The following is a 12,580-nucleotide window of genomic DNA, read 5'->3' as shown; positions in this document are numbered from 1 at the left end:
ATTGAGATCTCTATCTGTCGTTCGTAGGTTATTTGCGGTCTATTTCTGTCATATACGATGTTTTTGTGTATGATGGTTGGCTTCTTTTGCCATTGTCGCAAAGTTGTGTGTGTAGACAAATAAATAACATATATGCATGCCATGTTTATTTTGTTCTGTTTGCTCTCAATTATGTGGGTGTCTTTCGTCATCCCCCACTTCTTACTTGTGAGGTGGAAAGTACAGAGATGAGAAAACGGGCTAAACTTATCAAGACAGCCCATTTAAGTCAGAGCCTTTTGAATACTAAGCTTCCAAAAATTGCATGTTTTGAGGCTAAATGAGTTTTTAGGCCCAATCCTTTTAAGCATAAGCCCATTCAGGACCTGCCCGTTTTAACCCACTCGCATTCTATTTTTTTTATCGTTTGAAATATGCTTTAACCATTTTGATAATTATATTTGTTCATTTTTTATTTAGATAGTATTTGCCGGAACTTGTTTTAATCCTTTATAAATTGCATGATCTAGCATGATGCAAAAATATTGAGATGTTTATGCAATAATGGATAAGTTTTCTATCAAAATTTAGGATAATGGTTTGGGTTGGTTTAGTTTGATAATTCTGACATTAATTTGACAATTTATTTTGCTAATATTTATTATTTAAATTAAGTTTTTAATATGCTTACGGTCACAGACCGTAAGCCCGTGAGTTCGTGTGCCAAGCTTTGTAACTAAAGTTGTTTTAAGGAAGGCGCGCTTTAAGGCTTGAGCCGCTAAGGATTGGCCTTGTAGGGTTGGGGAGGCGTTGTTCTAAAAACGACGGATGGTTACTCTCACAATCATTCGATTATGTATCGAATGAGTGGTATGAGAAAATGAGTATTTCCGATTTTATCTAACATATCAAGAGCCTATTTCAACTTCACAAATTTTTCTGGTCCTATGGGCGTATATTTTGTACTGAGCTGGTTATTAAGAAGTAGTAGTATTGGCTTTGCTCAAAAAAGTTATGGCTGAAATTAAGGAAAGCCTCAAAAGTAACTATTTCCTAGTGAATATTTGAAGGAAGATACTTCATATTAAAACTGACATTTCGAATCTAATCAAAGCCATCACAATTGTGAAAAAATAGAACATTGCCACAAGGAACTTTGATTTCGTTTGGTACAAAGTATTGAAAATAAGTAATAAGGATTGGAATTATAATTGAAAAAAATCATTAAAATAGTATTTAACAAGAGTAATTTCTTATTACATGGGATTAAACAAACTCATGAAAGTGGGATTAAAGAATGCTATTTCCTCCCATGGCATTCCCCATTCCCACATATATAGGTTTATCAAATCCGATATAACAAGTAGTCTTTCATATTAAATATTTTTTAGTTAGATTTAATTTTCTGAATCTCAATTCTAATTCTTATATCTCATTTTTAATGTCTCATACCAAACGGGATATTTATGTTCCTTCCCCTGCTTGAAACCCACATAATCTTTGTATGATTATATTATATGAAGAGCTGTAATTTCATGGATTTGCTATAATGAAGTAGTTCATTAATTAGTGCCAACAGATTTACCGATTCCAACTATGGTGATATAAAGCACACTAATTCCCTAGTTAACATCATTGGCCATAGAATGAACAATCTTGTTCAAGCTCGAACCCTAAAATATGGCTTTGGATGTTATAATGGTGCTTATTTTCAAAGTTTAGAGGCATGATCATATTTTGCCCTATGAAGTTGCATTGCCGATTTTGTCTTAATTTAATTGGTATGCTGGTTGGGCATTTTCGATGTACAGGGATTGCTTATATAATCATTGGATATGGTTATATCTTGAAAAGTGGTTATTTCATTAAATTGTAGCTGTATATATGAACTAGTTGATCAATTTATTCCAAAAGATGTGTACATTCTTCCTATAACATTCTGCCAATAGCGTATATAATTTCCAATCTTCATGTTATAATCAAACCTGAAGAGATGTTTGACATTTAGTCTAACCGGAAATTTCATTCCCCTGCTCTTCTAGAGAATTGAGTTGATTTTTTTATCTGCATTCTGGATTTCATCACCTACCTTTCTTAAGAGCTGCCTGGAGGATTAGAATATTGCAAATTGTCTTTCTGAAACTTAAAAAGAAAAGAAAAGAAACCCCAACAGGTTTTCCTGAAAGTTTGTTCCCCAGACTTGGAATTGTGGTCTGAGATTCACTATAACTTGAAATTAGAGGAGTTTGCTTTTCTAGTTTGCTCTTTGTATGTTTATGATGCTTATTTGGGAGTTGGTACGCAGAGGCTGTAATTACTCGTTATCATTCCTTTATGTAGAACTTGATTGGGGTTTGGAATTAATCTTATAAACAAAAGGGAACTATGACGTTATAATACACAAGTTTGCTTGTGTTCTACAGGACGAACTGCCTCCAGACTTGAACCCAACATTTGACTATGAGCTGATATATTTTGCTTTGAATTGGAGAAGAGTTTCTAGAAAGAAAGGAAAATATATAATACCAATTAAGTTTGGAGTACAAATGTTTAACAGAGAATATGGAAGATGAAAACTCAGTTAAAATACCATGTAACGTTGTACTGAGTTATGAGAAAAATGATCTATTGAAAGTGGGAGTACCTCAACTTGATGGGTCTGGCTCTAACTCAAGTCAATTTGAAGAGGTCTATAACCATATGAAAGTACACGTACAATTGGATTAAAGTAGACTGTTTATATGGTGATATGGCATTTGAATTGTTCAAAAATGAAGTATAGGAGAAACTCTTGTAGCCTCTGATCATGTTGCGGCTAGACAAAGATGGGTGGCTGACCACTTTAATGGGTTGGCATTGGCTCTTCGTCGTATATGAACATTCAATAAGTATTAAGGTGACTCTCAATCAATGGGGGAATCATGCCTGGGAATTTTGGAAGAGTTATCCTTCTTGATTTTATTTTTTCAAGATACTTGTATTGAAATTGATCAGTCTTTCATACTTCAAGTATGTCGATCTCACTTTTACTTATACTATGGATCGGAATATGAAATATGAGATTCAGTCATTCTCATTTAGGTTAGTAATTGTGTATGGCAGATGTTTTAATTTGTAATATTTTATGAATATAATATTTAGTGAACTTTCTGGTTCATCTTGTTATGTTTGAGTATCTATACATTTGATAATGATAATATATTTCATGTATTCTCTTATCCAACTCTGTTATCTTATGATTCAATGCATGTTGGAAAACTTTGTCAAATTATAATAAATCAATCATGTCGTATAATAAGTCTTTTAAATTCATTTGTTTTCTTTATAAACTTTGTTTCCTAAATCTAGTTTTGGTGAACTAAATTTCTTCATAAATTTTATATATCCCCAAAATAATATTTCATAATATTTCCTCAAATTTTCTAAGCCCTTAAATAATTTGAATAATTATTTTTCTCCTTCATTTTTTAAAATTTCACCTAAAATTATAATTTTTAACCAAACAATTCATTTGGAGGAATTTTAATTTTAAATAAGATCTCCAAGCCTTAAAAATGCCTTATGATTCTCTTTTCTATTTTACGGAATTTGTGTCTAATTTAGGGGTTTTTCGTAATTATACTTTGCTCAACTTTTACTGTTATTTATGCTTTTACCCCCAAACTTTTATATTCACATCTTTTGACCCAACCGATTTTTCCTTTTACTTTGGTTTAGTTTGACTCTAAACTGCTTGCTTTATTTTTAATCAGCCCAAACATATCATTTTTTCTCTCATTTTCCTTATTTAATTAGTATGTAAAAATACCAGATGTAACAAATTAAACGTGTGTATTTACAAACTATGACAAAAAAAATTATATTAGTAGAACATTGAATTTATTATTAAGGGTTAAGGTGCACTTAACACCCCAAACTATTTTGTACGGTACAGCTAACATCCTAAAATATTTTGTTGTGCAATTTCATTCCTAAAGTTTTTAAATTGGTGCAATTTCATCTAAAACTAGCTGAGAAATAAATGTCCGTTACTCCTTTCACAGATAAGCATATGGTTTTGACGAGTAATATGAACGAATCCCATCTTCGTTGACTCATGGCCTTCACCAAGCTTTTCCCTCTCTACTTTCATCGAACGCGTCAAAACGATATGCTTATCTGTCAAAGGAGTAAGGGACGTTTATTTATCAGTTAGTTTTGGGTGAAATTCCACCCATTTAAATACATATTAAAAGCAAAATTACACCACAAAATACTTTAGCGTATTGGGTGTATCTCACAAAATAGTTTGGAGTGCTGACCTTAACCCAATTATTAATGAGTCATGGCTAAAAAATTCTTTTTTTAATTGCGTCAAAATAGAGCCACAATTAACTGTACGTCCATAGTTTTGTTATCGTTAATCAATTAACTCTCCGCTAATTATAATTTTTTTCTGCTTCCACCTATGGTAAGGAAATTACTACTCTTCTGGTCCTATTATAGGGCAGAGAGAAAAGATTTTTGTTGTCATATTTATAAGTTATTTTATTAAATTTTTAATGTGAACGTACTATTTTGTCATTCATTTATTATAATATATTATAATATAAGTAGTTATCTTTTTAAAAGGTGGGTAAAGTTAAAAATTTATTATATTTTAATAAAGAATTAATATATTTTAAGATTTTTTTTATAGATTGGAGTGAAAGAACAGTTCGTTCCGCGTCTTTTGGGCTTGACTTGAGTATGTGCTTTCACATTAATTAGTTAAGGCGGCTTTTCTTGATTTGTACGCTTAATTAGCTCAGCAATTTCTTGGGTACTCTTTTAGCATAATTTCGTTCCCCCACAAGGCACGCTTCTCTTACTTTTCCACAACACAAACACTACAAATATCGTCCTTCTCTTCTTTCAAAAATCACCACATAAACATTATGGCTTCTGTTCAACAAGTTTCTCTTCTCTTCCTACCTCTCCTTCTCATTTCTTCCTTCATTGTTGACCGGTCCTACGCTGCCGGAATCGCCACCTATTGGGGCCAACACGGCGAGGAAGGCTCCCTTGCCGATGCCTGTAACACCGGAAACTACCAGTTCATTAACATAGCTTTCTTGTCCACCTTTGGCAATGGCCAAACCCCACAACTTAACCTTGGCAGCCACTGTGATCCCGGTGCCAACACCTGCACCGTCTTTAGCTCCCAGATCAAAGATTGCCAAGCCAAAGGCATCAAGGTGCTTCTCTCCCTCGGCGGTGGCTCGGGAACCTACTCTCTTAACTCCGCCGACGATGCCAAACAGCTCGCTGACTACCTCTGGAGCAACTTCCTCGGAGGAAGTTCCGGCTCACGGCCCCTAGGCGACGCTGTTTTGGACGGCATCGACTTCGACATAGAGGGCTCCGGTAAGAGTCAGTACTGGGAGAATCTAGCCGGAAATCTGAAGGAGTTGAATCAGCAGCTGGTTCTCTCCGCCGCACCGCAATGTGTATTCCCTGACGAAAATTTGCGTAATGCGATCGACACTGGCTTGTTCAGCTACGTTTGGGTTCAGTTCTACAACAACGGTCAATGCCAATATAATAACGGAGACGCTAGCGGTCTTTTGAATGCATGGAAACAATGGACGGCGGTGAAAGCCGAGCAGGTGTTCTTGGGCGTTCCGGCGTCGGAGGCGGCGGCCCCAAGCGGCGGGTTTATTCCAACCAATGCGATGATTTCTCAGGTTCTTCCTGCAATCAAGACGTCTCCGAATTACGGTGGAGTCATGATCTGGGACAGGTCGTTTGATCTCAACAGTGGATATAGCACCGCCATTAAGGATTCGATAAATTAGGAAAGTGTTTTGCTTTAGAATGAGGGGCAGATTTATAGTGTTTGTTCCTACGTACTACAGGACTATGGTGATTGAAATAAAAACTTAATTTGGTGAGTTTTAAATAAATAATCATAGAGTTTCAATTTCAACTTTCTTCTCAGTCTGATTAATGCGTAGTTACATAGTTACTAGTTAGGGTTGATGTAATAATTAAATCAACATTTAATAAAAAATCATTATAAGTCTATAATGAATCTAAACATCCCAATATTCAAAAATTTTAAAGTCAAAAATATAAAAATAAAGAAATACAAAATATATATATTTGAGGATAGAAGTCCAGCATTTCAAAAAGACCTATCATAAAGTATTAGAGACCCAATAATAAGACTATGAAGGAAATATTGAATTACTACTTCCAGACATGAATATAAAAGCTAGTTAGAAATTAGACTAACAAGCATTTGGTCAAACTGGTAAAGGGTTTATCTAGCTTAATTAGTGTTCTTATGGTCGCCCTAGGTATGCAGCTACGTTGAAATTTGTTGGGAGAGCTTGCCACCCAAAGTGGTTATACAAAGCTTCATTCTGATTAGCTTGTTACTCAAATACTTGATAACAGGGTCCAGAGAAAACACTCGTAGATTATCTAACTCGATTCTTTAAATTAGTTAGTATTTGATAAGAGAGCTTAATGAGTGGGAGCCCATTTATTTGGGAGAGATGTTTTTCGATAAGTCCAACAATGCAAGAATCCAATAATATGGTGATTACACTGCCACGACATGCAGGCGCTCACTGTATCATGCATTCATCACTTCTTCCATCTTATTGTGAAACGCTGATGTAAGGTCATGTTGCATTTTTGTCAGACTATGGGTTCACCAAGTCATGATACTAACGTTGCTATATATATACATATAGATGCAAAGGGTTCCTGCTGCAATAATACACTTAGAAGTTAATCTTCAGTTATATCATCGTTCACGTTTCTATATTATTATTCTGCTGACCTGCTCCTTCATTTATTCCCTTTATAATACATATCCAGATCTCAAGATGGGTGCAAAGACGTGGAGATCTTGCTTAGTTGTTTTTTTCACTGACAGTAATGGATGGACATCGGAGTTCACCTGAGCAACCAGCTTCCTACCAAAAAAGCTGGTCAGAAACAGGACATATACACAGGCGACTAACACATCAGCTAGCTTTCTAGAGAGAGACTCAAGTTACCCTCTCTTCACGCATCCCATCACGCCTAAAACCCGTGATAGGGATTCTTTGTATAGGCCACTAACACAACAAGATCTTAGCGAATTGTGTGATTAATTCTTGATTAATATCTCTAACATTCAAGCTCATTACTGCAGACTTTCTCTACTTTTGGTGGCCAAAGATATTTCCAATAACCTGAGGGTCATCTACGTCGTGGGGCGTTGGTTTCTTATGATGAACCATTGCGGCGTTCCTCTTGCAAGCTTGTTCGTGCTATCTTTTGGTTATTGGAGCTACAGAAATGTCTTCGTGGCTTGGGCTTGGCCTACTGGATCTTCACTCAGACATTTGGGTCAACTTTTATTAATGTTTATTGAGTTGTGGTTTTACGTTTTCTGTTTCGTCTTTTGTTTCTCGCGCAGTGGGCCTCCCAATGTTGGGCTTCTTTAATCTGTAAATGGGCGGCCTTTTTTTGAAATCAAATTTGGGGAGTAGCTATTTGAAGCCTTTGGAAATGGAGAAATAATAATAATTTGCTTGATGCTGATTACTTAAAACCTTTGGAACAGGATTATCTTCAATATGAGAATATTAAAAACCACCTTCGGAGCCTGCTACAGTTATGATGCAGGATTGGAAGAAATATGTTCAGGTGCAGGAGGAAACCGCTTCTAATAGTTTTGTCCCTCCAGAACGACGAGTTTGGCAATTACATGCAGAGTGGGGTGGATTAAATTAAATGTAGCCGGTGCTATGAGCTCATCAAACAACAAAGCTGGATGTGAAGGAGTGATTCAAGATTACACAGCTGGTAATTGGATTGTTGGCTTCACTCATTTTATTGGTACTTGCAATGCTCTTGAAGCAGAGAATGGGCAATATTTGAAGGCTAGAATATTGCTTGGATCTAGGATTCAAGAGAGTTATACTGGAATCTGGTGCTAAAAAACGTTTGGATATGATACAAGATAATCGAAGGTAATAGAGGAGCTAGTTTAAGCTCCATTCAGATTCAAACCTTTATGAGATACTCTTGGGAGCTGAGGTTGCAAGTTATTTCAAGATAGCAAAACCAACCTCATTGGTGCAATGGCAAATGAGGATCTTTCAAGATCTTTTACTATCTTCAATCCTTAATATAAGAGCTAGTTAACTAATTTGAATAGATTAAAAAAATAATTTACTTAATTATTTATAATAAATAGGTTTTGTCTATTCTAAAATATCATTACTAATCAACTGTATTGGTTGAAACTACGTACCATTATTACAAAAACTACATTTAATAAAATAGATAAATATAAGAGATAAAGTAAATTAGTGTCTTATATTTAATATTAAAATAAAAATCAAACGAGTTTTTATATTAAAAACAAGAAGTAGTACTATGGAGTATATTCTTGTCAATTTTAGTGGAGAAAGAGTCTTTGGGATCTGAACCCTTATAATTTAAGTTCTTCTTTTTCAGTTGTTTTGGGCTTCATAATATCTTTATAAATATAAAATTATATATTTTTTTAATTTTTATCAAAGCAAAAATATCAGCCACTTATAGCTTTTTTATGATTAACTTATTCCCTTGCAAGAAAATGTTGTGGTTTTCATTTAAAGGATCTCTCCATTTAGGTGGGAAGTGAGCTAAGCATTTCATTTTTCATTTGCATTTATGAATTTCAGATGTTTCTAATGATTTTAAATCACCTTCAGCCAAAGCCATATGTTAACAACTGTACTGAAAGGATCTTCCGAACAAGTGGATGAGATATTGACAAAGAAAAAAGGGTTCCTTTAGAGAATGTGGAAAAAATATACATAAACACATATAAAAGCCCACTTCAAATCTTTTACAAATAGGCGTGAAGATGGTAATTTTCTTCTTCTTCTTCCACTTCCAGGTACATGTACACATCCTTCTTCTCAGTACTATTTAAATCAATCTATCTTAATATTTCGACCCTCGTATAATATTTTAGTAAAAAAATTTCTTTGAGAATATTCAAAGGCAATCTAATCTTTAAAACAATTTGGGAGGAAAAAAATGCCATCTTTAAGACAACATAGGATATAACTATTTAAGCCCAAATGGATGAGCTTAACATATAAGAAAAGAAGCATTACGTCAGAATGTTAAACAGAAAGAAAAAGAAAATCGCATGTTTACAAATTGTAGGGAAACTTGCCTCGAAAAGGACCTTAAAACAAAAATAAAAATAAAAATAAATATATAAGGGTAACCTTTTCGATGGACTCAAGAAAAGTCTAGTCAATGCCATAGTTTATTTAGTAAGGATAAAGCGTCGCTTGACTTAGAACGCCACATATTTCAACGTGTTCATACATGCTTTGGGCAAATTTATTTAAATTTAATTCTTTTATTTTTATAATTATGAAACTTTTGAGTAATTCGACATGATCTGGCTTGGCTACCAAATGACAGTAATAGTAGTGAAAGGTGTGGATGGATCAATACACAATAATTTAAGGTGTATATGTTTAAAATAATATAATTTAGTTAAAATATATAAAAATATCCATACATATAACCCTTAAAAATTAATATTTAAATAATAATATTAATCAACATGGCATATTGTTATGTTTCAGCATTAGCAAGGGGAATTGCTTGTTATTCTTTCAGTTGTTCTAGTCATCTCATGTATCTTAAAATTTGATGGTTATCTTATACTCCTCCAGTCTTTAATATAATACTCATTTAACTAATTTGATTAGATTAAGGAAGTTAGGTAAGTTAGGTAATTATAAAAAATATGACATGTTTTTCCTAAAATATCATAATCATCTTTTTTAATACCCCATCTTCATCTTCTACTTGATTATGATTGAGAAAGTATTCATAGGGGTAATTTAAAAAAAAAGTGATAAATATTAGAAATAGGTCTTATATTGGAGACCAAAATCAACTTAACAATTGGGTCTTATATTAAGGATCGGAGGAGTATAATATTTCGTACCATATAACCAAGAAGCTTTAGTGGCCTAATAATCATATATCTTTTTGAAAATATTAAACCAATATTTGCCCAAAAATCTTTTTGAACTCCTACATACACAAGGCTTTCAGCTTCGTCTGAGAACATGTAATTTTTTTATTTTCCTTATTTGATTGGTTTGTGAAAATACAAGGTGTGACTAATTAAATGTGTGTATATTTATAACCTGAGGAAAAATTATATCGGTAGAAAATTGAATTATTGATGAGTCATGGCTAATGATTTTTTTTTTTAATTGCGTCAAAGTAGAGCCACAATTAACTGCACCTCCATGGGTTTTCTTTTGGGGACAAAGCTGTAACCCCTGATGGTAAATCGACTCTTTGCAAATAGGGGACATGTTTGCTTCTGCTTGTCCCTTTTTTTTTTCCCCTTGTTTTCAACAAGAGGTTTATAAAAATTTTTTAAAATAAAGTTTTAGAACTCATCAAAAAAAAAAAAATAAAGTTTTAGAATAAAATGAAAAAATGTTTGGATAATTATTTTTAAAAATCAAATTTAAAACAAAAATAAAAAAATCACATTTGGCAGGGCAATAGGTAAGAAGAGAAAGAAGTTTCTCCAATTTTTTAAAATAAAAACAAGAAAACATCTAAAAATTGTTTTTATTTTTCTAATTTTTAAAAACTTATTATTTTTTTTTGTTTTTTAAAACAACCAATTGAAAATAAATTAGTAAACAAGTTTCTTGTTTTTTTTAAACAAAAAACTGTTTTTAAAATAAGAAACCAAACAAGCCTACAATCGTTATTGTTTTTGTTTCCACCTGTGATAAGGAAGTTACAATTTGCTCCCGTCTTTCAGCTTGACCTGAGCATATGCTTTCACATTATTTACTCAAGGCGACTTTTCTTGATTCGTCCATGACATGTAATAGCTCAGCAATTTCCTGGAATGCTCTTTTAGCATAGTTTCAATTCCCTACAAGCCACGCTTCTCTTACTTTTCCACACCACAAACACTACAAATATCGTCCTTCTCTTCTTTCAAATCATCCACATCAACATTATGGCTTCTGTTCAACAAATTTTTCTTCTCTTCCTACCTTTCTTGTTTATTTCTTCCTTCCTTTCCAGGTCCTACGCTGCCGGAATCGCCACCTACTGGGGCCAACACGGCGAGGAAGGCTCCCTTGCCGACGCCTGTAACACCGGAAACTATCAATTCATCAACATAGCTTTCTTGTCCACCTTTGGCGGTGGCCGAACCCCCAAACTTAACCTTGGCAGCCACTGCGATCCGGATGCCAACACCTGCACCGTTTTTAGCTCCCAAATCAAAGCTTGCCAAGCCAAAGGCATCAAAGTGCTTCTCTCCCTCGGCGGTGACTCACCAAACTACTCTCTCAACTCCGCCGATGAGGCCAACCAGCTTGCTAACTATCTCTGGACCAACTTCCTCGGAGGAAGTTCCGGCTCGCGGCCCCTAGGCGACGCTGTTTTGGACGGCATCGACTTCGACATAGAGGCCGGAGGTAATGGACAACAGTACTGGGGCGATCTAGCCAGAACTCTGAAGGGTTTGAGCCAGCAATTGATTCTCTCCGCCGCCCCGCAATGTCATTTCCCAGACAGCCACCTGAGTGATGCGATCGACACTGGCTTGTTCAACTACGTCTGGGTTCAGTTCTACAACAACCGTGATTGCCAATACAATAATGGAGACACTAGCGGTCTTTTGAATGCATGGAAACAATGGACGGCGGTGAAAGCCGAGAAGGTGTTCTTGGGCGTTCCGGCGACGGAGGCGGCCGCCCAAAGTGGGGGGTTTATTCCAACTAATGTGATGATTTCTCAGGTTCTTCCGGCAATCAAGACGGCTACGAAGTACGGCGGAGTCATGATCTGGGACAGGTCGTTTGATCTCAAAAGTGGATATAGTGTCGCCATTAAGGGTTCAATAAATTAAGAAAGTATTTTGCTTTGGTATGAGTGGCGTGGCAGATTTGTAGTGCTTGTTCATACGTATTATTGGACCATGATGAGGGGAATAAAAACGTAATCAGGTGAGTTTTAAATAAATAATTATAGAGTTTCAATTTCAACTTTCTTCTCAGTCTGATTATTAACGCGTCGTTACTTGGTTACAAGTTAGGGGTGATGTAATAATTAAATAAACATTTAATAAGAAATAATTATAAGTTCTAATTATTAACATAATAACATCACAATATACAAAAATTTTAAAGTAAAAAAAATATAAAAATAAAGAAATACAAAAATACATATGTGACAGCTTTTTTCTTTTTTTTAACTTAATTTTTCTTTTCATTTTATGTTGTAAAGATAACATCTGTTTTTATTTTTTTTGGACTCAAGATGGTGGCTTTGGACTCGTTAAACCACAATCTGTACGCTGATTCACAATGCAGTCAGATACCTCATATCAATATCTTTTTTTTGGGCCTGAAATATCAATGTATATAGTACACACACACACACATGCGTGTAGTCTTGTCACAACCAAAAATAAAAACTAATTCAATAACAACAAAACACGTATATAGAGACTGGCAATTGAATATTCTACCGAAGTTTCGGTATAGAGAGAAATGAGGAAAAATTTTGGGTAGGGCTA

At 34.5% G+C, this 12,580-nt stretch overlaps 2 protein-coding genes across 2 annotated transcripts; both read left to right on the top strand.

The window, feature by feature from the left end:
* Window positions 1-4,895: 4,895 nt before the first annotated feature.
* On the top strand, window positions 4,896-5,906 carry LOC114751253 (acidic endochitinase-like). Its single transcript, XM_028939910.1, has one exon. The coding sequence runs from the start codon at window positions 4,896-4,898 to the stop codon at window positions 5,793-5,795; it is 900 nt and encodes a 299-aa protein (XP_028795743.1). The 3' UTR covers window positions 5,796-5,906.
* Window positions 5,907-11,011: 5,105 nt separating this feature from the next.
* LOC114751252 (acidic endochitinase-like) lies at window positions 11,012-12,117 on the top strand. Its single transcript, XM_028939909.1, has one exon. It carries the CDS (start codon window positions 11,012-11,014, stop codon window positions 11,909-11,911), a length of 900 nt encoding a protein of 299 aa, XP_028795742.1. The 3' UTR covers window positions 11,912-12,117.
* The last annotated feature ends 463 nt before the right edge of the window (window positions 12,118-12,580 follow it).

Source organism: Neltuma alba, unplaced genomic scaffold (genome assembly GCF_004799145.2).
Source record: "Neltuma alba isolate B1F8T4 unplaced genomic scaffold, ASM479914v2 tig00006837_pilon, whole genome shotgun sequence".
NCBI classification, from domain to species: domain Eukaryota; kingdom Viridiplantae; phylum Streptophyta; class Magnoliopsida; order Fabales; family Fabaceae; genus Neltuma; species Neltuma alba.
This window is presented reverse-complemented; position numbering and strand designations above follow the sequence as displayed.

Coding starts and splice junctions, on each gene's coding strand:
- LOC114751253 (XM_028939910.1), top strand. CDS start 4,896: ATGGCTTCTGTTCAACAAGTTTCTCTTCTCTTCCTACCTCTCCTTCTC.
- LOC114751252 (XM_028939909.1), top strand. CDS start 11,012: ATGGCTTCTGTTCAACAAATTTTTCTTCTCTTCCTACCTTTCTTGTTT.